The sequence below is a fragment of the Somniosus microcephalus genome, chromosome 16, assembly GCF_052327205.1.
Source record: "Somniosus microcephalus isolate GS21.2 chromosome 16, FLI_Smic_1.0, whole genome shotgun sequence".
NCBI lineage: Eukaryota > Metazoa > Chordata > Chondrichthyes > Squaliformes > Somniosidae > Somniosus > Somniosus microcephalus.
The window spans coordinates 79,798,902-79,826,747 of NC_141002.1; the positions used below are offsets into that span (position 1 = coordinate 79,798,902).

Below are 27,846 nucleotides of genomic sequence, written 5' to 3' on the forward strand. Positions count from 1 at the left end.
AAAAAGTTTTTTGTGCATCCTGTAATCCTGTTACCATTTGTCATTTTGGTCTGAGAAGTTTAAAAGTATCCCAAAGAAAAAATCAATATGTGTTATTTAAACTATAGTGTCCCTATTTCAAAGTACTGTATATTGTTATAAATACTCATAGGAGTGTGATGGAATACTTTCCCCTTGCCTGGATGAGTGCAGCTCCAACAACACTCAAGAAGCTCGACACCATCCAGGACAAAGCAGCCCACTTGATTGGCACCCCATCTACCACCTTAAACATTCAGTCCCTCCACCACCGGCGTACCGTGGCTGCAGTGTGTACCATCTACAAGATGCACTGCAGCAACTCACCAAGGCTTCTTCGGCAACACCTCCCAAACCCGTGATCTCTTCCACCTAGAAGGACAAGGGCAGCAGGCGCACCTCCAAGTTCCCCTCCAACTCACACACCATCCTGACTTAGAAGTATATCGCCGCTCCTTCATCGTCGCTGGGTCAAAATCCTTCACCACACGGACTGCAGCGGTTCAAGAAGGCGGCTCACCACCACCATCTCAAGGGCAATTAGGGATGGGCAATAAATGCTGGCCTTGCCAGCGATGCCCACATCCCATAAACGAATAAAAAAAATGCCATTTAAACAATGCTTTAAACAAAATGAAATCAGTACAGAAATATGGAGACTTGACTGTCTACATTTATTGATGTATATTTGCTGAAGAATTGCAAAGAACCAACAAAAATTGAACACTGAAATAGTCATGATGCCAAATCTTTAGCTGGGGTGTTAGACTGAGATTTTGTCTGTCTGATCCAATGGTTCACATGTATGTAAGGACCCCACGGTGCTACGTGATGAGGAGCACATAGTTGTCGTAGTGTCCTGGTTCTTCCATCAATCAATACCACCTAAAAACAGATTAACTGGTTATTCATTTTACTGCAGTTTATGGGAAATTGCTTTGTGAAAAATTTATGCCTACAGAACAAAAGTCACTTCAATTTCAAAAGCAATTTTTTGTACCACTACTCCTGCTCCTATTTTTCTATATTTCTATAGGGTATGGGGAGAGAGCTGGAATATGGTATTGAGATAGAAGATCAGCCATGATCTCATTGAACGGCGGAGCAGGCTCGAAGGGCCGAATAGCCTACTCCTGCTCCTATTTTTATATGTTTCTATGTATGTGAACACTTTATTAATTGTACCATCCATGCACCCATGATTTTTCTATTTGCATTCTTTGTGAGCACTTTCCACTGAGAATACTGAATCAGCCCTTATGGGCTTGTACTCGCTGGAGTTTAGAAGAATGAGAGGGGATCTCATTGAAACTTATAAAATTCTAACAGGACTAGACAGACTAGACACAGGAAGGATGTTCCCGATGGTCAGGGAGTCCAGAACTAGGGGTCACAGTCTAAGGATAAGGGGTAAGCCATTTAGGACAGAGATGAGGAGGAATTTCTTCACCCAGAGAGTGGTGAACCTGTGGAATTCTCTACCACAGAAGGCAGTAGAGGCCAATTCATTAAATATATTCAAGAAGGAGTTGGATATATTTCTTAAGGCTAAAGGGATCAAGGGGTATGGGGAGAAAGCAGGGACAGGGTACTGAATTTGGATGATCAGCCATGATCGCATTGAATGGCGGAGCAGGCTCGAGGGGCCGAATGGCCTACTCCTGCTCCTATCTTCTATGTTTCTATGTGTGATGTACACATGGATTAACTGAATAGTACTTGGGATTGAGTTAATGTTGAAAGAGTTTCTGTGACATACAAAGGGGATCTCCCGCATGTCCACTGTAATGTTGGTGGATATACCAAAGAAATGGTGTAAACGTAAATCCCAGAAAGGCGATGTAAACAGAAATCCCAGAAACACAGCGTAAGCAGTGTTTACACTGTTTTCCAGGGTTTCTGAGTCTCTTTCACCAAAGCTACGATGGACAAGCAGGAGAACCGTTGCGGAAGTTCACCCTCATGACTCATACTGTACTGATGAGCAATGTTACTCAGTATTCCCTGGCACTTTAGTCAGCTGATTAAAGAGCTCCTCCACCTATCATTCCAGTGTGTTGCTCAGAATGTTAGACCTATGAAAAGAATGTTAGTGCTTTTGTTCCATTCACTGTTTTCGATCCAAACGGTATTCTGAGTTGAGCACTGCAAATCTCTCTAAAGTGCTGCTGAGTACCAAGCCATCTTCAGGATCCTTTACACTTAACCACTAAAGACTAGTTAGGCATAATTAACAGCCTACAACAACACAAAAGCAAAATACTGCAGATGCTGGAAATCTGAAATAAAAACAGAAAATGCTGGAAGTACTTAGCAGGTCATCGACCTGAAACGTTAACTCTGTTTCTCTCTCCACAGATGCTACCTCACCTGCTGAGTATTTCCAGCATTTTCGATAATTAACAGCCTTTTAGTAATGTCATTACCCATTCATATATTGGCCCAGATAGTCCGATCGCAGGCCTCCCACGGGCGGAGGCCTGCAATCTGGAAAAATCTGCGCCCTTACCTGAGGGCTCCCAGGACGCGCACAATTCCGCTGCTGGGCCTCTCCAAACTGCCGATGTGCAGGGCCCACGTATACCAGAGGCGCAGGTAGTTCGCAGCGTCCCTGGGATCACGTGGGCCATGGGGAGCCAATCACAGAAGGGAATCTCCCTTCAGACATTTGACAGGAAGACCTGTCAAATATATGAATGGCGATCACCCCCAAAACATAGTAAAACTTTAAATAAATTTTTTTTAAAATCACATTTTTAAAATGACTTGAAATTACAATAAATTAACTATTTTAAACAAAAATTTAAATTTTTGAAAAAAATAATTAAATTTTTTTAAAGGGCTAAAAATAAACTTACCTTTTTTTAAAGTATTTTTAAATGATAAATCAGTGAAAGCATTTTTTTTTTTTTAACTTTTATCCTGGTAAAAGCAGGCCTTATGTTTTGCTTTTACCAGGCATAAGAATTGTAAGGGTTTTCTGCCGGCGGAGGGTCTCCAAAAAGCGGAACTCTCCGCCCACAGAGGCCCTTCTCCAGGGCAGCCGGAGGATCTGTCAAGAACTTTCTTGACGGATCGGAAATGCCGGTTTCCAGTGCATGCGCGGTGCACGCCTGAAACCGGCATTTCCGATGTCCTTACGGGTGGGTACACAGCGCGTACCCACCCGTAGGGATTGGAATATCCAGCCCATTATACCGTACAGATTAACAATGCTACAATGGGGAGCTGCTCCTAAATTGACCTGTATAACCAAACTGTATTTACTGCTATAGAAATTTGCAGTATCCAATGTGTTGTGGTTTTGGAAAGCAGATTTTGATCATTAGAAGTGGCTGATCACCACAAGCAGTGCTCAGTATAGCAAAATTCCACTGTTACAGTATTTGCAACCTTAAGGCCTTTTCATGTTCCATGTTAGGCTGCATGTCGGCCTGGTTTTCCTGAGTGCAGCCGGAGCCATTTGCATATGCAGAGGACTGAACGCTATTACCAATATGGCGGGCAGCGAACATCTGGCTCGTAATGAGCCTGTGCTTCCCAGCTGCCATATTGAAGGCTTTGGAGGCTGCTTAATGCCCGAGAAATGGGCGCTGTGCGTCCGAATTTCTAGGTCTTAGACTTTAGCTGTTAACATCTGTGCCTGCTATAACACTGGTAATGGAGCTGCATCCTGCTTTTCAAACATTCTCAGATTTGTCAGGTTATATCTGGCAATGCCCAACCATCCTATTAAATCTATTTATATATTGTTAATTTGCTCAAGATGCCTAACTCATTACACCTTTCCTATTGTAAAATAATTGACAGGTTATGTGTAATACAAATTCCTGATGTTCAGGATAAAGTCATTTAATGATTCTTTTTTGTTGATTTGTTGAAAATCCCTACATCCCTTTCCCTCACATGCTCTTTCTCGAGAATATTTATGTCAAAACCTATCTCACCAGCCCTTTCCTTCCAGCTGCAGAGCTAATTATAGTCCCCCAGAGAATTTCCCAGATGGCAACACCTGATTCCACAGATTGATAGATAGAAATACTCTAATTTCTTTTCAGATTATCTCTGTGTTTTCCTCTTTTTATCAGTGAGTTATTATTGAATCCCCATTACAGGCTGTTGTGAGGGAGGGATAGGGGTTTGCCATTTCAGAGTTTGGTCTGAAATCAATATAATTTCACATGTAGGCCGCGATTTTACGAACCTCGGCGGGTCCGTGGCAGGCGATGTTGGTGGCGGGACCCGACCCTGCTGCTGTCACCATCCCGCTCTATGAAATTAATTTCCCTTGAATGGGCTTGTTAAGCCTACCCAATGCATTTCCTGGCCAATTAGAGGAAGCGGTATCATGAATCTTATCATGACTCATGAAGTAACACTGGGCGGCCAGATGGTGGCGCCGTCCAAGGAGTATAAATACTCGGGCATGGGCCCAGCTTGCTCAGGATGTTTTTGTAACCAGGACCTAGTGATGTAACTAGAAATCTCATGGTTTTGAAACAGTTGATTAAAGCCTTGTTTTATACTCAAACCAAGTGCTCAGTAGTCTTTTTACATCAAGCGGATTTGGTGACGTCATTTGATGACGTGTCATCAGCCTGTTTCCTTAAAGGGACCATGGCCAACTTTATTTTGACAGTTGTGCTGTCAGTGTTCTACAGCATTGAGGTGCTGCAAACACTGACAAGTACTGCACAGAGATGCATGGCTGCACCCAGGCTCTCCCATGACTCCCTCCATATGCTTATGGAGGGAGTCACAGCACGCAGGGAGGTTCTCTTCCCTTCCAATGAGCAGAAGAGACCTCCCCAGGAGACCAACGCAGCCTGGTTGCACATTGCAAAGGAGGTCACAAGCAGGGATGTGGTCAGGAGGACCTGGGTGCAGTGCCACAAACCTTTCAATGATCTCAGTAGATCACATAACGTTAGTACAAAGCCACACACAACCGCATCCTGCTGTGCCTCTCATCACATCCCCATCACTCTGCCTTCCCTATCCTACTCCTGCACATCCTTACGCACACCAACTTACCTTGCACCTACACCCATCCCTCTCTAGCTACATTGTCACTTCCCCATCTCACTAGCTGCCCCTCACACTCACCCTCATCCTAGTGCAATCATACCAACTAACAACACGCAAGGGTAGGCACTTGGGTGTTTTATGCAAAGTTCATGTAAAGTTTCTGTTAATGTGGTGTCAAACATGGAAACTTTTATTTTCAACAGTTTGCGTACTTGGACAGATTTGTGTGCACCTTTGGAAGTGTCTTAGTGAGTTGCAGTGAATGGTGAGACATAACGGTACCCCCCGCAATGGTGATGAGTGTGAAAGGAATGGTTTGGACATTGTAGGGATGCTTTATGCTGTTTGTGTGGGGTGGTGCCAACCTGGCGCATCATGTGGCAGCCAGGGTGTACAGTGTCAAGTGAAGTACATCTGGCCATGGTGAGGCCATCCCTGGCCTCCCGGGCAGCAATGTGTTTGGGTGCTGATGCCCTGTGTCTTGTGCAGCATCAAGTGATTGCAGAGAAGGTTGGTGTTGTTATTGTTGGTCCTGCTGGTGATGCTGGTGTTGGGGCTGATCGTGGTGGGATTCTGAGGACCAAGGTAAGAGAGTTTCAAGGGCACCCATGCTGATGGAATAGATGGCAGGTGAAGTAGAGATGACAGAAGCGATCTGTCAATGGTGTGAGAGGTAATGAGATCAGACTGGATGGAAACTTGTGTAAAGATGCAGCATCCTGAATCTATAGTGGAAATGCAGTTTAGAGAAGCTTGTGGTTAAGGGAACATTTCTCAATCAGCTGGGAGCTTTAACTTGACATTTGAAGCTGTCAACTCATCAGCTGATTAAATGGCTAGTGACCTTCCACCTCAGCGTCACAGACAAGGTCTAGGCACAGCGGGAAACCGGTGGGCGACCTGTCAAATCTAAAAATCTGGGAAAAAAACAATTGATAAGTGTCTGTAAACAAGCCAGTAATTATTTTAATTGCCTCCCCACCGCTGCCTGTCGGGTCTGCTCAGCGCTGGCAGACCCGACATCAGGAAAGTCCAGTGCGCATTTTGACAGTGGGTTCCTGACCCCCTGTCAATCATTTAAAATTTAACAGCTGATCCGCCACCCATCCCATCCGCTGAGCACTGGCAAAATTCTGGCCGTAGTTTCTGTTATGGTGAGATCCCAGCAGAAGGTCCAAAAAGCATTTGAGAAAGTTCCTCTTGAAAGGCTATTAGTTAAGCTTGAAGTGATGAGGATTCAGCATGAAACCTGGGAATGGATCAGAAATTGTCTGAAGGATAGAAAACAGTGTATACGTGCTCAGAGGTGTTACGCCAGGGTGGTGGAGGCAGTGAGTGGAGTGTCCCTACTGTTTCTAATTTACATTAATGACCTGGATTCAGAAACTCAATGCAAGTTGGTTATATTTGTAGATGCTATCAAACTAGAATGAGCATTTGTTTCTGTGCGAACAGCTGGAGATTTACAAACTGAGTTGGACAAAATATCCTCAACTTGCAGCACTAAAATAGTTTATCCAAAATATGACGGAACAATGGCAAATGAAACATAATATGAACATCTGTAAAGTACTGCATATTAGAAGAATTTTTATTCTCCATGATAGTGTCAAAATAATGGAGAACTTGAAAGTGATGTAGATGCTTTAATAGATTCAATGCTCAACATATCCAATCATTGCAGAGCAGCAATCAGCAAAGCAAACAGAATGCTGAATTATGCAGCCAGAACAGTCGAGTACAAGTCAGAATGAGTTATGCTCAAACTGAATAGTGATATGGCCATGCCACACCTTGCGTATTCTATTCTGTTCTGGCCATTAAGACACACGTCGTGGAGGAATTTCAGAGATGTGCTACAGGACTGATTCCTGTAATCTTCGAGGAATTATGAGGAGAGATTGGAGAAACCTGATCATCAGACGACAGCCTTGTTTCAGTGGTAGCCCTCTTGATTGTGAGTGAGAAGGTCCAGTGACTTGAACACATAATCTAGGCTGACACTCCAGCAGAGTACTGAGGTGTGCTGCACTATCAGAGATGTTGGCCGGAATTTTGCCGGCGCTCAGAGGGCGGGTTTGGAGGCAGGACCGCTGTCAAAATCACAAACATTGACAGCGGGTTCCTACCCGCTGTCAAACCGCCTCCAAACAATTTTCCCAAGTGTCGGGTCCCTGATTTGCGCATGGACCCGACACCTAGCGGCGGGAAGAGGATAGAAATATAGAAGATAGGAGCAGGAGTAGGCCATTCGGCCCTTCGAGCCTGCTCCGCCATTCAATGAGATCATGGCTGATCATCCAAATTCAGTACCCTGTCCCTGCCTTCTCCCCATATCCCTTGATCCCTTTAGCCTTAAGAAATATATCCAACTCTTTCTTGAATATATTTAATGAACTGGCCTCCACTGCCCTCTGTGACAGAGAATTCCACAGGTTCACCACTCTCTGGGTGAAGAAATTCCTCCTCATTTCAGTCCTAAATGGCTTACCCCTTATCCTTAGACTGTGACCCCTGGTTCTGGACTCCCCGGCCATCAGGAACATCCTTCCTGCATCTAGTCTGTCGAGGCCTGACAGAATTTTATAGGTTTCAATGAGATCCCCTCTCAATCTTCTAAACTCCAGTGAGTATAAGCCCAATCGACACAATCTCTCCTCATATGCCATTCCTGCCATCCCAGGTATCAGCCTGGTGAATCTTCGCTGCACTCCTTCCATGGCAAGAATGTCCTTCCTCAGGTAAGGCGACCAAAACTGCACACGATACTCAAGGTGCGGTCTCACCAAGGCCCTGTACAACTGTAGCAAGACATCCTTGTTCCTGTACTCGAACCCTCTTGCTACGAAGGCCAACATACCATTTGCCTTCTTAACCGCCTGCTGCACCTGCATGCTTACCTTCAGCGACTGGTGCACAAGAACACCCAGGTCTCTTTGCACTTCCCCTTCTCCCTATCTATTGCCATTCAAATAATAATTTGCCTTCCTGTTTTTGCCACCAAAGTGGATAACCTCACATTTATCCACATTATAGTGCATTTGCCATGTTTCTGCCCAATCACCCAACCTGTCCAAATCGTACTGGAGTTTCACGACATCCTCCTCACAGCATACCCTCCCACCCAGCTTTGTGTTGTCTGCAAATTTGGAGATATTACATCCAATTCCCTCGTCCAGATCATTAATATATATTGTGAACAGCTGGGGTCCTAGGACCGATCCTTGCGGTACCCCACTAGCCACTGCCTGCCACTCTTTCCTTTCTGTCTGCCAACCAGTTCTCTATCCAAGTCAATACATTGCCCCCAATCCCATGTGCCTTAATTTTGCACGCTAATCTCTTATGCAGGACCTTATTGAAAGCCTTCTGAAAGCCCAAATACACCCATCCACTGGTCCTCCCTTATCTATTTTACCAGTTACATCCTCAAAAAATTCCAGTAGATTAGTCAAGCATTATTTACCTTTTTTAAATCCACGTTGACTTCGTCCGATCCTGTCACTGCTTTCCAAGTGCTCTGCTATTACATCTTTTATAATGGACTCTAGCATTTTCCCCACTACCGATGTCAGGCTTATAATTCCCCGCTTTTTCTCTACCACCTTTTTTGAATAGTGGGGTAACATTAGCTACCCTCCAATCCATGGGTACTGTTCCAGAGTCTATTGAGTTCTGGAAGATGACCAGCAATGCATCTACTATTTCTAGGGCCACTTCCTTAAGTACCCTGGGATGTAGATTATCAGGCCCTGGGGATTTATCGGCCTTCAGTCCCATCAATTTTCCTAACACCATTTCCCTGCAAATACTGATTTCTTTCAGTTCCACCCTTTCATCAGACCCTATGTTCCCCGACATCTCTGGGAGGTTATTTGTGTCCTCCTTTGTGAAGACAGAACCAAAATATGTATTTAGTTGGTCCTCCATTTCTTTGTTCCCCATTATAAATTCCCCTGATTCTGACTGCAAGGGACCTACGCTTGACTTCACCAATCTTTTTCCCTTCACATATCTATAAAAGCTTTTACAGTCAGTTTTTATGTTCCCTGCAAGCTTACTCTCATATTCTATTTTCCCTTTCTTAATTAATCCCTTTGTCCTCCTTTGTTGAATCCTAAACTGCTCCCAATCCTCAGGATTATTGCTTTTTCTGGCCAATTTATATGTCCTCTCCTTGGATCTTATGCTATCCCTAATTTCCCTTGTTAGCCACGGTAGAGTCACCTTTTTTGTTTTATTTTTATGCCAAACTGGGATGAACAAATTCTGTAGCTCATCCATTCGGTCTTTGAATGTTTGCCATTGCCTTTCCACCGTCAACCCTTTGAGTGCCATTCCCCAATCAATCCTACGCAACTCGCTCCTCAGACCATCATAGTTTCCTTTAATTAAATTGAGGACCCTAGTCTCTGAGTCAACTACTTCCTTCTCCATCTTAATGAAGAATTCGATCATATTATGATCGCTCCGACCCAAGGGGCCTCGTACAACAAGATTGCTAATTAATCCTTTCTCGTTACATAATACCCAGTCTAAGATGGCCTGATCTCTGGTTGGTTCCTCGACATATTGGTCCAGGAAACCATCCCGTAAACACTCCAGGAATTCCTCCTCCACAGTATTGTTACTAATTTGGTTGGCCCAATCTATATGTAGATTAAAGTCACCCATGATGACTGCTGTGCCCTTATTGCATGCTTCTTTAATTTCCCTTTTAATGCCATCCCCAACCTCCACCTTACTGTTTGGAGGTCTATATACCACTCCCACTAATGTTTTTTTCCCCTTAGTATTTCTCAATTCTACCCATACAGATTCCACATCATCAGAGCTAATATCCTTCATTACAACTGTGTTAATCCCTTCTTTAACCAGTAATGCTACCCCACCTCCCTTTTCTTTTTGCCTATCTTTCCTGAATATTGAATACCCCTGGATGTTGAGTTCCCAGTCTTGGCTATCCTTGAGCCACGTTTCCGTAATCCCAACCAAATCATATTCGTTTACCTCTATTTGCGCAGCCAATTCATCCACCTTATTACAAATGCTCTTCGCATTAAGACACAAAGCCTTCAGGCTTGTTTTTTTAATGCTCTTAGACCTATTAGAATTATTATTTACTGTGGCCACGTTTGATTTAAACCATTGATTTTTCTGACTGCCACTTTTGTTTTTCTCCTTCCTATCTTTTGCTTTCATCCTTGTTTCCCTTTCCTCTGTCTTCCTGCTCAGGTTCCCAACCCCCTGCCATTTTAGTTTAAACCCTCCCCCACAGCACTAACAAACACTCCCCCCAGGGCATCGGTTCCAGCCCTGCCCAGGTGCAAACCGTCCGGTTTGAACTGGTCCCACCTCCCCCAGAATCGGTTCCAATGTCCCAGGAACTTGAATCCCTCCCCCTGGCACCATTCCTCTAGCCACATATTCATCTGAAGTATCCTTCTATTTCTACTCTGACTAGCATGTGGCACTGGTAGCAATCCTGAGATTACTACCTTTGAGGTCCTGTTTTTTAATTTACCTCCTAACTCCCTATATTCCGCTTTTAGGACCTCATCCCGCTTTTTAGCTATATCGTTGGTGTCTATATGCACCACGACAACTGGCTGTTCACCCTCCCCTTCCAAGATGTTCTGCAGCCACTCGGAGACATCCTTGACCCTTGCACCAGGGAGGCAACGCACCATCCTGGAGTCTCGTTTGTGGCCGCAGAAATGCCTATCTATTCCCCTGACAATAGAACCCCCTATTACTATAGCTCTACCCCTCTTTTTCCTCCCATTCTGTGCAGTAGAGCCACCCCTGGTGCCAGGAAGTTGGCTGCTGCTGCCTTCCTCTGATAAGCCATCCCCCCCAACAGTACCCAAATTGGTGTAGCTGTTGGAGAGGGGGATGGCCACAGGGGACCCCTGCACTACCTGCCTGCACCAGTACTCTTCCTGTTGGTCACCCATTCCCTTTCTTCCTGTCCAACCTCTACCTGCCACTTAAAGCCACTTACCTGCCTGTTAATAGGTACTTGATAGTTGTTAACAGGCTCTTTTTCAATTTTGCCACTTCTGCCTCGGGTTTCCCGATGTCCGGACACCACGCCAGGTAAGTGTGGTGTGTTGTGAGTCTGCTGTAATGTTTCTGCATTGATGAGACCTGCAGAAGTGGTGTGAAGGATCCAATGGTGCACTGGTGAGTTTCAGGGGTAAGAAAATGTTGGGAAAATCATTTTTAATGCATTTACACTTCTCTGTAGGTAACAAGTTTTGAATTGGATGTCTAGTCCCACCTCATTGGTAGAACCTCTCTCACCAGTGACAGATCGCTTCTGTCACCTCACCTGCAGCTGTCATCTGTTCTAGCCTATGGAGGGAGTCATTGGAGAGCCTGGGTGCAAGAGCTCACCTTATGAACAGTGATTGTCAGTGTTTGCAGCACCTCAATGCTGTCAAGCACTGAGAAATGAGTTGTCAAAGTAAAATTGTGCGTGGTCCCTTTAAGAAAACCAGCAGATGACGCATCATCAAATGATGTCATCTGACCGGCTTCCTATTAATTGGCCGGCAAGCCCACAGGGTGGGCTTAACAAGGTCAATCAAGGGAAAATCACGTCCGTGGGCCGGATTCAATTGGGGGCAGGACTGGAACCCGGAAACCAGCTGACCCGCTCCCAAGCCGCATCCATTTACAAAATTGCAGCCATTGTCTTTTGGATCAACAAATAAACTAAGGCCCCAGCTGCACTTTCAGGTGGATATAGAAAATCCCATGGCACTATTTGAAGAAAAGCAGAGGAGCTGTTCTGGCAGTCAGGCCAACATTTACTCCTCAGCTAGCAGCACTAAAATAGATTACCCAGTCATTTATTTAATTGCAGTGTGCAAAATAGCTGCCATATTTCCCAGTATTACAACGGTGATTACTTTTCCAACGTACTTCATTGGCTGTGAAACACTTTGGGATATTCTGAGGATGTAACGGCACTATATAAATGAAAGTTCTTTCTTTTCAGTCTTGAAAGGAGATGGACTAAGGTGCAAAATTATAGAGATATATAAGATAGCAAATAATAAGGAAAAATATAAACTCAGAAAATGCCCTCAAACTAAGCATGACTCAGGTAAGTCTTTTGTGTCTGTTACACATTTTGGGATGTCCTGAGGTTATGAAAGACATTATATAAATCCAAGTCTTTATTTTCTTTTTATTCTTTTTGCTACCCTGATGTACACAATGACCACTGTGAAACATTCAGGAATGTTACAGTTACCCTTTTCTCCCTTTCCTATAATCAAAGAGCTCCCTGACCACTGAGGCAGTCTAGTTGTTAACATGGCTAAAAAAAAATGGTTTCACATTTGATGTACCAATAAAAGCTAAATTTCCGATTAATTCTAACCAATATGTCCTCTAGGAAGACATTCTGCCTTGAATTGCCAATTCTTCAACTATAAATTGCTCCCTGCACTCCAGGTTAGAACATCTTGCCTACATATACACGCAACTGTGCAAAAAGTGAAGCACATCATTGAAAAAACTCAAGTAACAAACTTCTTCCCCCATATCCTGGCAACACTATCACCAATACAAAGCCAGTGGGAGTAAACTCATTCTTCATCAGCTTGTTATTGGTCCTAGGTGACTTCCCTTACCTGGAATTTCTTTGTCTGTGAATTGATCTTTCCATTTAAGCCTGCAGAGAGCTCGATCTCCCCCCGCCCCACCACCACCCCAGCAGCAAGGACCATTTCCTCCACTGCCCAGAAAGGTTCCCTGCAGTTGCCATTGTAAAGCCCAGTGTGTATCCAATGGATCACACTACAGATAGATTTAAAAATAACAATATAATCTTCCGAAGAAACATATTGGCCCGGATTTTCCAGCGCCTATGACCGTGTACACGGTGCGTACGCGGCCGTAAGTGCCCCGCAAGTTCTGGGTTTCCTCGTGCGCTGCGCATGCGTGAAAACCCGGAACTTGCGATCTGTCAAGTTTCAACTCGACAGATCCACCGCATTCCCGGGAAATGGACATTCGCTGGCGGAGAGTTGGGCTATTTGCCCAACTACTGCCCAGCGAATGCCTGTGAAACTCTGGTAAAAGCATTTAAATTAGTTATAGGTTATTTTTAGCCCATTTAAAATGTTTAAATTTATTTTTCAACAAATGTAATTTTTGTTTTAAATGTTTAAAGTAATTGTATTTTAATTAATTTTGAACATGTAATGATTTATTTTTATTTAACTGGTGTGCAATTGTGTTTTTTAGGGGATTCCTATTCATGCTTAAGGGGCTTCCCTACGTAAATGGAATCCCCATAAGCATAATGGGGATCCCCCTGTTTCATTGGTCGGGCTGGTCCACCTGATCCCGGGGCGCTTGCAAACCGCATCCGCCCCGGGATATGTGGGCCCCAGTGCATGTCTGCGCATAGAGACCCAGGAGCGTGAGTCTACGAACCTCCGGGACCATCAGGTCGGTTCCTATTTTTCTTGCGGTTGGGAGGCATTCGCCCGCAGGAAGCCTCCGACCGCAAATTCAGGCCCAAAGTGGTTTTCGTGCCTTCCACACCTGCTGGGAAACCCACATGATTTGGAATTATTTAATCTCGAGTGAGTTGCCTGATCATCATGAATTTTAAATTCGGTGGTTTCAACTTTTTTCTCTCAAATTTTCATCCCTTTAAAGATATTCCTGTCAGAGATGCAGTTTCCTGCCTCAGATACCTGTCGCTTAATCACCCATTGTCATTTTTAGATTTTTAATATGCAGTGATGTTTCATCCAATTTAGCCGCAGTCGTTTGCTTCACTGATAGTGCCTCTTGTTCCTTGACTTTCCATTTAAACCTCAACTTGTTATTAACAAGTAGGCTGGCAATGACAACAACCTTGCTCCAGGCTGCATTTTCTATTTGGATCATTATTTCTCATTTTTGTCAAATGTCCTTCAGACTATCAGATGTATAGCATTTTTCTACTTGTAGTGTGCACACTTCTATTCAGCTCCTAATAACAGGGATATGATAAAATGGTCAAATTGCCCTCGGGTTTCGAATAGCGGGGCCGATTTTCATGTACTGGTTCAAGTCAGTTCTAAATGGTTAATAACGGGTACGAATCTTGCTAGAATGATAGTGTAATAATAACACTCAATTTTCATGGGCCAGGTCATTTGCATAATTACTCATAGCTCCAGGTGCAGTTTTGGATGTGTGCCACTAGGGTGTCAATTTTAACTTGGCAAATCCACATTAACAGGGCAGCAAGGGCCACAAAATGGGGTTGGTAGACTTACCGCTCCATTAATTCTGCATTTTGGCTGCTGCCACCAGGCTATGAGGTGAGATCAGGGCAGTAGAATTAGACTGGGATTGATACAGGACTATGGGGAGAGAGTGGGGCAATGGGATTAGTTTGGGATTGATTCAGGGCTGTGAGCTATAGAAACCTTCAGCACAGAAGGAGGCCATTTGGCCCATTGTGTCCGTGTTGGCTCGCTGCTAGTGCAATCCAAAACTTATTCCACTGCCCTGCTCCCTCCTCATAAACAGGTGGTAGGGCTCTTAGCAATGCAAATCGGAGTCCTAATGATGTAGTTGTCACCCCTATTGCAATTTTAAAAGACACATGGGTGGAGCATGAGCCATGTATATTGGTGTTGCGTGGCCTAAGCAGCGGTCAGGAAATGGGCACAAAAATTTGTACTTTTGTAGAGTCGGAAGGAGCAGGAGTGCTGCTCCTAGCTTCACAAAGTACTACGGACAAGTGCTTTCCCGGGCTCATCACCCTTGGCCTGGCCTCCCCTACCCTCCCAGGACCTACCTGCAGCTGCCACCGACTTCCCACGTGGCCGACATTCCTGTGGCCCAACACCAGTGAGCTGCCTATTTGGCATCTGCAACTCACCGGCCAGATTCAAATGAGGCCCAGCCAGTGCACTCCACTGATTGGCTGTCCAAAAGCTAAAATAGATCCATGGTGCTGAGAACAGAAAATTGCACTTAAATTGTTTGCATCCATTTAAATTTTACTTAACAGGAATGGCAGAACAGTAGGATAAACAATTTTAACAACCTTTTAGAAAAGGCTCAAAAGGCTTCTCACCCCTTTTCCCAAGGTTAATGGGAAAAAGGGCGAAGAAATGATAGGAAAAAATGAAGAGAAAGTAAATTCACTGTGCAGATAGATGTAACAGAGCATCCCAGCATCCAACCCTTTATTTGATGGCTACTGAAGTGAGGTGATGGTGTCTGAGGTGGATGAGAGGATGGGGCCCTGTTTATCACTCCAGGGCACCAGCCCCATTGTTAGCATTGCAACATGCCCAAAAGTTGACAGTTACTATCACTGGCTGTGCCAGTCCTGTGCTGCATCTTAGCTGCAGGTACACCTTTCAACAGATGGTTATACTCTGCATCTGCTTCTCTGCTGATGTGGACTATGTGAAGGCAGTTCTCCATGTTCATTGCCAGAGAGCTGCTCTAATACTTGTCGGTATGGTCAGTGGCATTGTGGCAGATTTAACCAATCAAACTGTATTGGTGGTGGATGTCTCTCATACATGCTTTACTTCATGCAGTACCAGTGTGATTAAGCAATTCAAAATACCAGTCAGCATTCTGGTTAGTCAGGTCTTCATATATCTTATTTGCACCATTGCGCCTGCTGCCCCAACTTCCTTTGGGAATAGAATTAATGATTTTCCAAAACAAGCTATAAGCCCTTCTGTTTTTTGATGAGGTAATGAGCATACTGTCAGATGGGTCCAGAATACCTCTGGTGCAACCCGACCTAAATGGCAACTCTTCACTGTTCATCCTCTTGCTCCTCTAAAAAAAAAAACTCACATATTCAAGGCTCACATATCCAATTAAATACATACTTTGGTTCTGTCTTCACAAAGGAGGACACAAATAACCTCCCAGAGATGTCGGGGAACATAGGGTCTAAAGAGAGGGAGGAACTGAATGAAATCAGTATTTGTAGGGAAATGGTGTTAGGGAAATTTACGGGATTGAAGGCCGATAAATCCCCAGGGCCTGATAATCTACATCCCAGGGTACTTAAGGAAGTGGCCCTAGAAATAGTAGATGCATTGCTGGTCATCTTCCAAAATTCTATAGACTCTGGAACAGTTCCCATGGATTGGAGGGTAGCTAATGTAACCCCACTATTCAAAAAAGGTGGTAGAGAGAAAACGGGAAATTATAGACCGGTAAGCCTGACATCAGTAGTGGGGAAAGATGTAATAGCAGAGCACTTGGAAAACAGTGACAGGATCAGACAAAGTCAACATGGATTTACAAAAGGTAAATCGTGCTTGACTAATCTACTGGAATTTTTTGAGGCTGTAACTGGTAGAATAGATAAGGGAGAACCAGTGGATGTGGTGTATTTGGATTTTAAGAAGGCTTTCGATAAGGTCCCGCATAAGAGATTAGCGTGTAAATTTAAAGCACATGGGATTGGGGGTAAGGTACTGAATTGGATAGAGAACTGGTTGGCAGACAGGAAGCAAAAAGTTGGAATAAACGGGTCTTTTTCCGAGTGGCAGGCAGTGACTAGTGGGGTACCGCAGGGATCAGTGCTAGGACCCCAGCTGTTCACAATATGTAGATGAGGGAACTAGATATAATTATCTCCAAGTTTGCAGACAACATAAAGCTGGGTGGGCGTGTGTGCTGTGAGGAGGATGCCGAGAAACTCCAGTATGATTTGGACAGGTTGGGTGATTGTTCAGATGCATGGCAGATGCAGTATAATGTGGATAAATGCGAGGTTATCCATTTTGGTGGCAAAAACAGGAAGGCAGATTATTATCTGAACGGCAATAGTTTGGGAGAAGGGGAAGTGCAATGAGACCTGGGTGTCCTTGTGCACCAGTCGCTGAATGTAAGCATACAGCTGCAGCAGGCGTTTAAGAAGGCAAATGGTATGTTGGCCTTCATAGTGAGAGGATTCGAGTACAGGAGCAAGGATGTCTTGCTGCAGTTGTACAGGGCCTTGATGAGACCACACCTTGAGTATTGTGTGCAGTTTTGGTCGCCTTATCTGAGGAAGGATGTTCTTGCCATGGAGGGAGCACAGCGAAGATTCACCAGATTGATACCTGGGATGGCAGGAATGATGTATGAGGAGAGATTGGGTCGATTGGGCTTATATTCGCTGGAGTTTAGAAGAATGAGAGGGGATCTCATTGAAACTTATAAAATTCTAACAGGACTAGACAGACTAGATGCAGGAAGGATGTTCCCGATGGCGGGGGAGTCCAGAACCAGGGGTCACTGTCTAAAGATAAGGGGTACGCCATTTAGGACAGAGATGAGGAGGAATTTCTTCACCCAGAGAGTGGTGAACCTGTGGAATTCTCTACCACAAAAGGCAGTTGAGGCCAATTCATTAAATATATTCAAGAAGGAGTTAGATATATTTCTTAAGCCTAAAGGGATCAAGGGATATGGGGAGAAAGCAGGGACAGGCTACTGAATTTGGATGATCAGCCATGATCTCATTAAATGTGGGAGCAGGCTCGAGGGGCCGAATGGCCTACTCCTGCTCCTATCTTCTATGTTTCTACATTTCCAATGGGTGGCAGTAATAGACACCGTAGGAAAAAAAAGTGAAACAGTGCAGAATTGGCCCTAAAATCGTGTCCATTCACTAACAAAATTAGATGACCATTTTATATCTCTGAGGCAGATGCTTCCTATACCTACCACTTGTTCCACAGAACTCTGCATCTGATGAAAAAAACAGTGGAGACCTGGTGTTACGGGTCTCTACCCATCTTTCCGGTCTATTACACCCCATGAACTGATGCATGTGGCATATGATAGAAATGAAACCAGCTCAAGTGACTGAGTAAACTTTGTTTAATGTTTCCAAACTCAAAGCTAGCGTAGTGCAGTATAGTAGGTTTCCTCAAAGTACAGGTACAAGCCCCGACTCCCAATCTCATCTCTTTACAGAAAGGGATTGGGCTCCATTAATGTGCAGCTCATCTGTCAACATTGGTATAAAATCATGCATGTGATTAACTGCTATACGAGCAGCAGTCATACTCCTTTCTTTTATGACTCTCAATTGTACCACCATTATTTAAAGGGCCAGAAAGACGAGACAGGTGGGTGCTTGGGGACCATGAGTTACCACTTTTAGTCATGACTCATGACCCATTTGGGACAGCCACAAGCAAGAGCTGAGGAACCATATAATAATACTTGTCCAACAGGACCATGATTGAACAGACCATCGGACTACTGAAGCAAAGGTTCTGTTGCCTTGACAGAGAAGGTGGGCGTTACAGTATAGCTCTTTGAAGGTCTCCAAGACCATTGTGATCCATTGCCTCTTACAGAACTTAGTCATCCGAAGAGGCATTGCCACATGGTAGAAGTAGTCATATGAAAATGACAACAAGGAGAATTTCAGCAATTAATTACTTGTATCCAGGTTTGTACTTTAAGTATATAAAGTAGAATGGCTCGAATACAGGCATGAGCAAATGCAGGGAATTCTGGGTACCTTAGGTTGTCCAAACTTATACCTGTGCCAACCAGAACAAAAAACAATTGCACTACACAGTAGAATTAACCAATTGTTTTGGTTTGCGCTCATTACCGTCATGGCTATCAGTTTAGCAAGTGGCTCAGCAGCATTTGTATAGGAGCATTTTTATTGGCAGCTTAGTTGCATGTTATTTGTAACATAACTGGTCTCACAGCGAGCGTAAGGTTCCCCAGACCTTGTTTTGAGTATACTTCAATAAATATAATAAGTAAGTGTTCTTCTTCTACACATGATGACCATTTCAGATTATTTTGTTAATTTAAACCATTGTCTACGCATTCCCTTGGCAGCTCTCCAAATTTGTATAGACATCACTTCGTATCATATAATCACTTATAAAAGTGCATTTCTGCAAATTTTCTACTGTTTCAGAACCTACAACACAAAAGGCATTAGTAAAACATGTTATGGGAAATCACATTTCATTTGAATGCTGATAGATTATAAAATATATTTAGCTACTGGCTTGCGTGAATGTAAATGGTAATGTAAACATTGTTAAAATGCAATTGAACAATAATAGTGCAGTTTGTGCATACTGTACTGCAAAGTTGAGGTTGTGATTGAAGACTGGTTATGCAAGATTACATCAGTCATCTGCAGTAGTGCATTCTTAGTTTAATAAGAAAATACACGCACAAATATATTATTTTTACTTGTGAGAAGGTATACAGTATTAATGGCTTCTTCATCTGTGGGTGCTTTCTGAATATTGTCAAACAATGTCTTTGTAAGATTAGATGTAAAAATTAGTGTAATTAATAATTGCCTCATACTTTTGTCTGTTTATAGTTTGTTTTAACTAACCACATCGCTTGAAACCGTGTCATTTTAAAATGTAAATAATTGCATTTTTGCTCTTTCTTTTTCAGTTTATTGCCTTTGCCTCTTTAATGTTCATCCTCGTCTCTATCACCACCTTCTGCCTTGAGACGCACGAGGCATTTAACAAGATTGTTAACAAAACAGAACGCGTAAAAAACGGGAATTCATCTAAATTAATCCAACACCTTGAGATTGAAACAGACCCGGCATTGACATACGTTGAAGGTGTATGTGTAGTATGGTTTACTATTGAATTTTTAGTCCGAATTATGTTCTGCCCTGACAAACTTGAATTCATCAAAAATCTTCTAAATATAATTGACTTTGTTGCAATTTTACCCTTTTACTTGGAGGTGGGACTCCGTGGACTTTCATCGAAGGCTGCAAAAGATGTGCTGGGCTTCCTCAGGGTGGTAAGGTTTGTCAGAATTTTACGAATCTTCAAGCTAACCCGTCACTTTGTGGGACTAAGAGTGCTTGGACACACTCTCCGTGCTAGCACTAATGAATTTCTACTCTTAATCATTTTCTTGGCTCTGGGTGTGTTGATATTTGCTACTATGATTTACTATGCTGAGAAAATAGGAGCGAACCCAAATGACCCGACAGCCAGTGACCATACCAAGTTCAAAAATATCCCTATTGGATTCTGGTGGGCTGTCGTCACCATGACAACACTTGGATACGGAGACATGTACCCTGAGACCTGGTCGGGCATGTTAGTAGGAGCACTCTGTGCCCTTGCAGGTGTGCTTACAATAGCAATGCCTGTACCTGTTATTGTCAATAATTTTGGAATGTACTATTCACTGGCCATGGCAAAACAGAAGCTTCCAAGAAAGAGAAAGAAGCACATATCCCAAGTTCCTCAAGCAGGGTCTCCAACGTTCTGCAAAACAGATCGGAATACACCTTGCAACAGCACTCAGAGCCATGTATGTCCTTTTGGGAAAGATAAACTGGAGCGCAACAGAACAGGTAAGGCAAACCAGCAATGAATGGTAAACTCTGGAAGTAGACCAGTCTATTCATTGTAGTTGAAAAGTGACTGCATTGTACACCTGGTCAATTTAAAAAGTTACACTGTCTAACTCATTAACCTCAGTCATGAGCAAGTCAAGATGCATGGGTCTGTACAGTGGGATGATATTGTTCTAAAATAAATTAGCTTGATCATTTCAGGCCCAACTGAAGCTTCCTAATAGAAATATCTGAGCGTTAAGCAACCAGTTATCCCTATTAATCAAACAACATAGGCCAGAATTCCCCCCCCCCCAAAAGAAAATGGGTGGGTTTGGGGCGCGGGGACATTTAAATTCTCAATCTGGCTGGCTGCAGGCAGGAATCCGATGCCTCACATGCAAATCAGGCCCTGCCGTTAAAGTCAGCAGGGCCTGCGGGAAGCCCGGCCTCACGGGGTTTCCCACCCACCTTGGCGGCCCCTCGCCCCAACCCGCCTCCCTGGAGGAAATAGATTTGATGGGATTGAATCAGTATTTGACCAAATGTTACTTTTTTAGTAACATCCCTATTCACCAAATGCTCATCTCCTCAAAAAAAGAAAACCAGGTTTAATTCGAATATTGGGGAGGGGCCACCTGTTTCTCACCTGAAAAATGAGAGGCCGACAAAACTGGATAGGGGGGCAGGTACCTCGGGTGCCCCATTGACACCCAAAGCCTGCCTGATGCCATTTGCCCCTGTTTCCGTGAGTTTGCTTAAATATCCAAATCGGGGTCCCACAAGAGTTGTAGGGCCTGGGTTTGAATTTTCAGGTACAAATGGGCAAAGCGTGCACGGCACACCCTCTACTCACTTGTATCAGCTGCTGAGAGGCCAAACCAGTGTGTCCTTAAAGGGACTGTTGGAGGCTGCTCAAAAAATATGGCCAAAGTTTTAGAGCTTATTTTTGTGAGGCCAGGAGGCGCCGTTCCTTTCTGTTTCATGCCTGCAGCTCGCTGGCGGCTTTGGCTGGTCAGCGCAACCACTTCGCCAACTTCATGCCCATTTCAGACGGAAGTTGAAGATCGCCATGGTGTGCCTTGCAGTAGAATACGTAGCTGTACCTTTAATGAATTTTTAAAAAGATTTCTTCATCATTGAAGAAGATTTTTTTTCATAGCAACTCTGCAAAAATGTTTATTAGATTGAAATTCCACTGTGCAATGTCAGTGCGACATGTGTTAGTGCATTCATATTCAATTGCTCTGACCACTATTTTAACAAAAGTATTCACACATTTCAAATAAACAGGTAGCAAATTAAAGTAGCAAAGAAATGTCATGAGAGCATGTAATTGATACTTATACACACAGCAGCACTTGGTATTAATGGGGTGATAACAGCCTCAAAATGGGGCTGGTGGCCTTACCGCTCGGTTAACCCCAACATTGCGGCCAGCGCCATTTTGAAAGAGGCCTACCGCTGGGGACCATATTGCGCCTGCCTGTTTTAGGCAGTAATCCCCTTTTAAAAAGGCAAATTGGGGTCCGAGAGTCAAAGAGACCCAGCAAAGGTAAGTTTGAAATTATTTTTGTGGGGCCCGGACCCCTCCCCCACTCCACAATCATGATAAAAACTGATAGATGTTTGCTGCTGTAAGTGATGACCCAACGTTTGTGCAACTTTCTGCTTCAAAATGTTACACTAATATTAAAGTTAGTTCCGAACACTAGAATTTCATCAGCTTCAAAATAACAACGACTGGGTCTAGTCAGCCATGTTCGAAACACGGGATTAAAATTTGTCTTGGGCTGTAGCACAAAATGGGCATTAGCGAATTGGCATGGAATGGAAAAGAAAATTGGGCAGAGTGACAAACGGGCTGCCGATTCGTTACCGCCCATTTTGCACTACTGCCAAGGCGAACTTCATCCCCATTAAGTTTGCGTGGAAATCTTAGGGCAGATTTTCCTCTTAGGCATAAACGATCACCTGAATGCAGAACATAGAGGGATATCTGCTGGGGAGGATCGCATGCGCATGTGGACCCTGCCTGACTTTCCATCCTTTTAAGTTAATGGCCAGACTCCTTTACATGAGCTTTCTCAATGCTCTGTGCCCAGTCAATCCTTTACACTTATGCACAAGAAGAAGAAAATCAGCCCTCCAGTTCTATGTGAAATATAGTACAGGTACACTATCCCTTATCCGAAAGCCTTGGGACCAGCTGAGTTTCGGTTTTCGGAATTTTTCGGATTTCAGAAGGTATTATTATAAGACTGGGAAATTTGTATTTAATATAAATTTTAAAAGTTCAGGCTACCTCTTGCGACTGTTCCGTGTCTCATTCCCCTTCCTGCTTCTCTGGAAAGCCGGATATCGGCTGACTCCTACTAAGCTGGCCCGCAAATCAGGTCAGGTGGGGGGGGAGAAAAGAATATCGGACGGGCCGCGGTTCAGGTCGGGGGGGTCCGGGGGGTTCGGGGGGGGGGTCCGGGGGGCAGGGTCCGGGGGGGGTCGGGGTCGGGGGGGTCCAGGGGGGGGTCAGAGGGGAGAAAAGAATATCGGACGGGCCACGGTTCGGGTCGGGTCGGGAGAAAAGAATATCGGACGGGTCGGGGGTCGGGTCGGGTGTGGGGGGGGAGAAAAGAATATCGGACGGGCCACGGGTCGGGTCGGGGGAGAAAAGAATATCGGATGGGCCGCTGCAGCTATCGGACCGGCCGCTGTATTGTTGGGTTCACTCTCCCGGTACCTCCTTCACACTGCCCGGCTCGGCCTGCAATCTCCTACCCAGGAGGGAACTCTGTGACCCTCTGCCCTGCTCAGCATAAGTCGTGCGCCACTCTGGTCATGTCGTGTGCACAACTTACGCTGAACGAAAAAACTTTCGGTTTTTAGAGGTTTTTGGTTTTCGGAAGTTCGGATAAAGGATAGTCTACCTGTATAAGCTATCAAGAATCCATGAGAATTTTGCGTGATTGTAACACTGGTTCTTTTTATTCAAAAGAGTCTCGGTTACATTTGATTTAAAGTGCAACAAAAAATTAAATACAACCTACAAAACAAATGATATAAACCCGCAGCACAGAGTTCTCAGGCACTCTTTGTTAATGCATTATGTTTCAAAAACTATATTTTCTCTTTACATTAACATGTAAGTCTTCGCAACAAAATGTAAAAAATATATTTTTTTTAACTGTGTGCATTTTCAACCATACTTTAACTTGATTTAAATCTGCCATTTTTAATATATCATCTTAAAATGTACTTTCTTGTGAATTCTATGCAAGCAAGTCCCTAACTTAATTAGGTTTGTTATTGAATGAAAGGAGAACGGAACAGAACTTGTTTTATTGAATGCCAGATTTTAGTACAATTAAATGAAACCAACATTCTTAGGAGTCTGCTTTCTGATTAATAAATAATAGTTTGCTGATTGCTGTACTGAAGGACAGTGTGTATTTTGCTCACGATGTATTGATACATTTGAGAAGGAATGGTCTATATAATAATCAGTAGCTGTATTTGCAACAGTAGTGCACGGTGTCAGTTCTCTTTTTGTGACTGCATTGAGATATGCTGTATGTGTATATGCATGTTCATGTGGTAACTGTAGGCCGTGATGAAATCCTTTTCCCCAGTGAGGGCCTCGTCGCCTTGCCTGATGTGTTTGGCATTTTCACTGCTTCACCATGCCTCACTAGTTTGTTTTTAGATAAGAAATAAATATTTCAAAAGGCCACATCATCTACAAACTTGCATGTCTCTATTATAAATACAGATTGTAGACTGTTGTTTTGAACTAGTGGTATGTATTCAGAAACAATAAATAGAATGGTGATGTGAACAGTGTTGTCAGGTGAAGACAGTGCAGGAAGTGACCAGCCACTATCACCTGAAGACCAGCTTCCAATCAGACGGTCTAGCACCAGGGACAGAAACAGAAGAGGGGGAACGTGTTTCTTGCTGACAACAGGTGATTATACGTGTACTACTGATGGAGGGATCAGGAAAGGTATGCAATTCTACTTAGAAAGCTAAAAAGAAGTTTTGAAATTAATTGCATAAACTAATTTAGAAACTGTGGTGCATTTTTCATATCATTCTTTTCTGTGCCGTCATTTTTCTTGTAATGCATTAACTAATGAACATCCTGGTATACATTTTTAAGTGTATGTTTGTGTATGTTTTAAATTTAATCAAATTACAGTCAGTTCTCACACATATAAGTCCACTAATGCGCCAAATAGCACAGACATATCTGAATAGTTCACTATTAACATTTAACCCATAAGGTATGTTCTGTTACTTCAACTGATTCTTTAAAATAGCACAGAATATCCTTAGCCAAACAAATTTTGATTATCTTATTTGCCTTTACCTCAGTATACTTATTAAGTAAAAGATGTGAACTGTAAGTTTCATATTTCTATACAATGAAGCAGTTTCAAAAGCTATTACATTTGTAAGTGCTTCCCTGTTTGTATATGTTGACCATATTTTCTCCAGTGGTCAGAATTAACCATATTATAAAAATTACTACAAATAGTTAGTGTCCTTTTAACAGTTAGAAATATAATTTCCTTTGTGCTCTATTTGTAGTGCACTAGTTGATTGTACTAAATTCCTCTCTGCACTATTTTAGCACATTCATTAATGCATTTTGGCACAGGGAACTATAAACCCCAGATCACTCTTAAAGTGACAGTTTATAAACAAACCAGCTTGTAGTAAAGAAAAGCACGTTTGATTGCATTGCATTTTGTAATGTTGTTTTCATGGCTGTTAACTGATGCAAACTGATATCTGTGCATTTTTTTTTTCGTAAAAGGATATGAAAAGTCCAGAAGCTTAAACAACATAGCTGGCTTGGCTGGTAATGCTCTAAGACTGTCTCCAGTAGCTTCACCCTACAGCTCACCTTGTCCCTTGAGACGTTCTCGATCTCCCATTCCATCTATACTGTAAACAAGCTTAGAATAATTTATTCAAGTTACCTTCTACCGCATTATAATATAATTAATACAACAGCTTTAAGTGTAGACCTACTAGTAAGACTTAAAACTTGCATGATATAACTGTAAATATAAAGATATTGCATTAGCTGAAGTTTCTGACCTTTGCATTTAATCTTTGCAAAGTAATGCTTCTTGCTTATATGTTAATTTCATTGCATTACCATTGCAAACTAAGGGCATTTAGAAGATCTGCTTAGCCACTATGTTCAACGACAAGCGTTTTTCAGGGAGATACTGAATACAAATATGTGCTTCCAAATGATATCACTCCATTGGAACTTCATTTCTGTGACTTTGATCCATTTCGAAGATGTCTTGACTTCTGTCTGAGTCCACGCAATGTGGCTTGGGTTAAATCATTTGCATGGAACATTCTGTCTCATCGTCTGCAAGCAATGTGCACTTTCTGGGACGTGGATGGCTCTGGATATATATGTGTATTGCACCATTTGCTGAACAAAGCATTGGCCAACTGTTCTGCATGTTGGAATTTATTACTGTTCTTTAGAGCAGATGAGTAATGAAGTGTATAGAACTGAGTGTTTCCGATTGTTTACATGCAGATAACTGCAAAGATGTTGTCTTTACTGGTTACACGCAAGCAGAGACAAGCGCTCATTCTTAATGGCTTCAGGAAGGCACAAACATGAAAAGAGGTAACATATCCATCATCTGGGGTAACATTTCAATCCAACAAGAAATGCCTAGCTGGTTTAACTGAAACCATACTGGACATCCATATTCATGTCTTAATTATCAACATATATATGTACCTGTTAACTAGATGAGTTACTATGTGTATATAGTTCTATTCCTATAAGCATGATCTGCATGATAACTTCTTGTAAAATATGTATCAATGGAAATATACATTTCTGATATTTAGAGATGTACATTGTTCAATTTTGTTAACATCATCAGCAAATATATTTATTTTAAAGATTTCAGCAATGGATTTAATATAATATTGGTGCTGCTGTTACTGACTGCAGTGTTATACTGGTATCAAGAATTTTAGACTTTTGAAAAGGTAAAGGGATTTTAGCCATAATAAGGATTTTTCTGGACAAATGCTGCATATGAAGTGGTGTTAAGCATAGCTTGCCTGAGAAGTGTCATTGGTAAGATTTAAATTGAGATAAAATAACATTTTACAAATGCAAGTATCTGGAAACAGTTGTCCATGAAGTGAATAAGTGGTAAAGTGGATGAGCTAATTATAAATATTGTGTATATGCGGTATGGGGTGCTTTGGCTGTTTACTGAGGCAGGATCTAGTTATGCTGAAATCAGTCATTACTGAAACTGTATATAAAACATGTATATCATTGATAATAGCAATGTTTTTCTGTATTAACCCTGTTCCCTGCAATAAGTCTACACTTTAGTGCTTTAGACATGTACAAGCACGCAATTACAGGAAACACTGCTGGAATAAAAATTTAAAAATCATCTGACATTTAATCATATCCATCTTGAATTATTTTCTGCTATTTTTGTGAAGTCGTTAATATAAAATATTTTTGTGCAATTTTGTTACAACCTATTGTTATTGTTCAATATTTTATGTTTGTGAACATATGAACATATTAAACATTTATTTTTTAATTTACTGTATGTTTTTGTGGTCTGTAATGTACATGATATGGGTACAGTCTGCAAATCCTTAGACTATTTGTCTCAGATTCATAGTAGTGTTAAAGGTAAGATAATGGATGAGAAAATGTAATTCCTTGTTAATCAAATAAAATAACAACTGCATAGTCCTATTTCTAATAGATGGGATAAAAGAGCTTGTTATTTTCTAGCATGAGATGACATAAGCCAAAGGAAGACCCAACTTGATAACATTAACCCTTTTAAAGAATAAATTTAAATCACAGCACCAGCAGAATATAAATAGAGGATATGCATTCAGGGCCTATTGGGTACAATGTTTATCCAGCAAGTAGACTAAATGATATATGCATGAAAAGCTGCAAGTGTGTTACAAGTCAACTATCAGAGATATCAACAGAAATAAAAATACATTTCTCTTTAGATTAGAATAGTTTCAAAAATAGAAATAGAATTGAGGTAGACTTACTGTGGGCTTTGGTGATGTGACATTTTACAGCAATGTGACGTGGAAGATGTGATCTCTCAAAGCAAAATAATTGGTTCTGTCACTATTGTCATGGCTGTGACTGCAGAAAGCGTTCTCCTTGGTTAGGTTAGGCCTCTTGTTCATTGATGGCAGTGTAGTTGCTGAAGCATTGCTTTTCCAGCGCCTTGATTTCCTATGACACGATTGAAAGGAAGACAGGCATCTGGATTTAAACAGGATGTTCTATTATCTTCATACATGGAATGAAAACAGTACAGTGGGAGTTATATAATGGGCTGAACAATGCAGCTCAAGATCTGAGTATGACCTCAATAGATTTTTCAGAATACAGACTCCCAAAA

The 27,846-nt window shown here is 42.6% G+C and overlaps 1 protein-coding gene and 1 long non-coding RNA gene across 6 annotated transcripts in view; one reads left to right on the forward strand and one right to left on the reverse strand.

Annotated features, from left to right (window-relative positions):
* LOC147106317 (voltage-gated potassium channel KCNC2-like) overlaps positions 1–27,006 on the forward strand; it is a 207,055-nt gene extending 180,049 nt beyond the window's left edge. Inside the window, exons 2-4 of one of the 5 annotated variants that reach the window (XM_086009313.1) lie at positions 19,483–20,413; positions 24,240–24,395; positions 25,212–25,916. In XM_086009313.1, coding sequence (XP_085865439.1) covers positions 19,483–20,413; positions 24,240–24,395; positions 25,212–25,348 — 1,224 coding nt within the window. In that variant the 3' untranslated portion in view covers positions 25,349–25,916. Of the gene's footprint in view, positions 1–19,482; positions 20,414–24,230; positions 24,396–25,211; positions 25,917–25,961 lie in introns of those variants that run through there. The other 4 variants (XM_086009317.1, XM_086009316.1, XM_086009312.1 and 1 more) reach the window with 4 other exon arrangements.
* On the reverse strand, positions 672–27,846 carry LOC147106318 (uncharacterized). Its single transcript, XR_015081426.1, has 2 exons — positions 27,485–27,846; positions 672–903 (listed from the first exon to the last, which is right to left on the reverse strand). It is a non-coding gene; the product is annotated as an uncharacterized LOC147106318 (long non-coding RNA).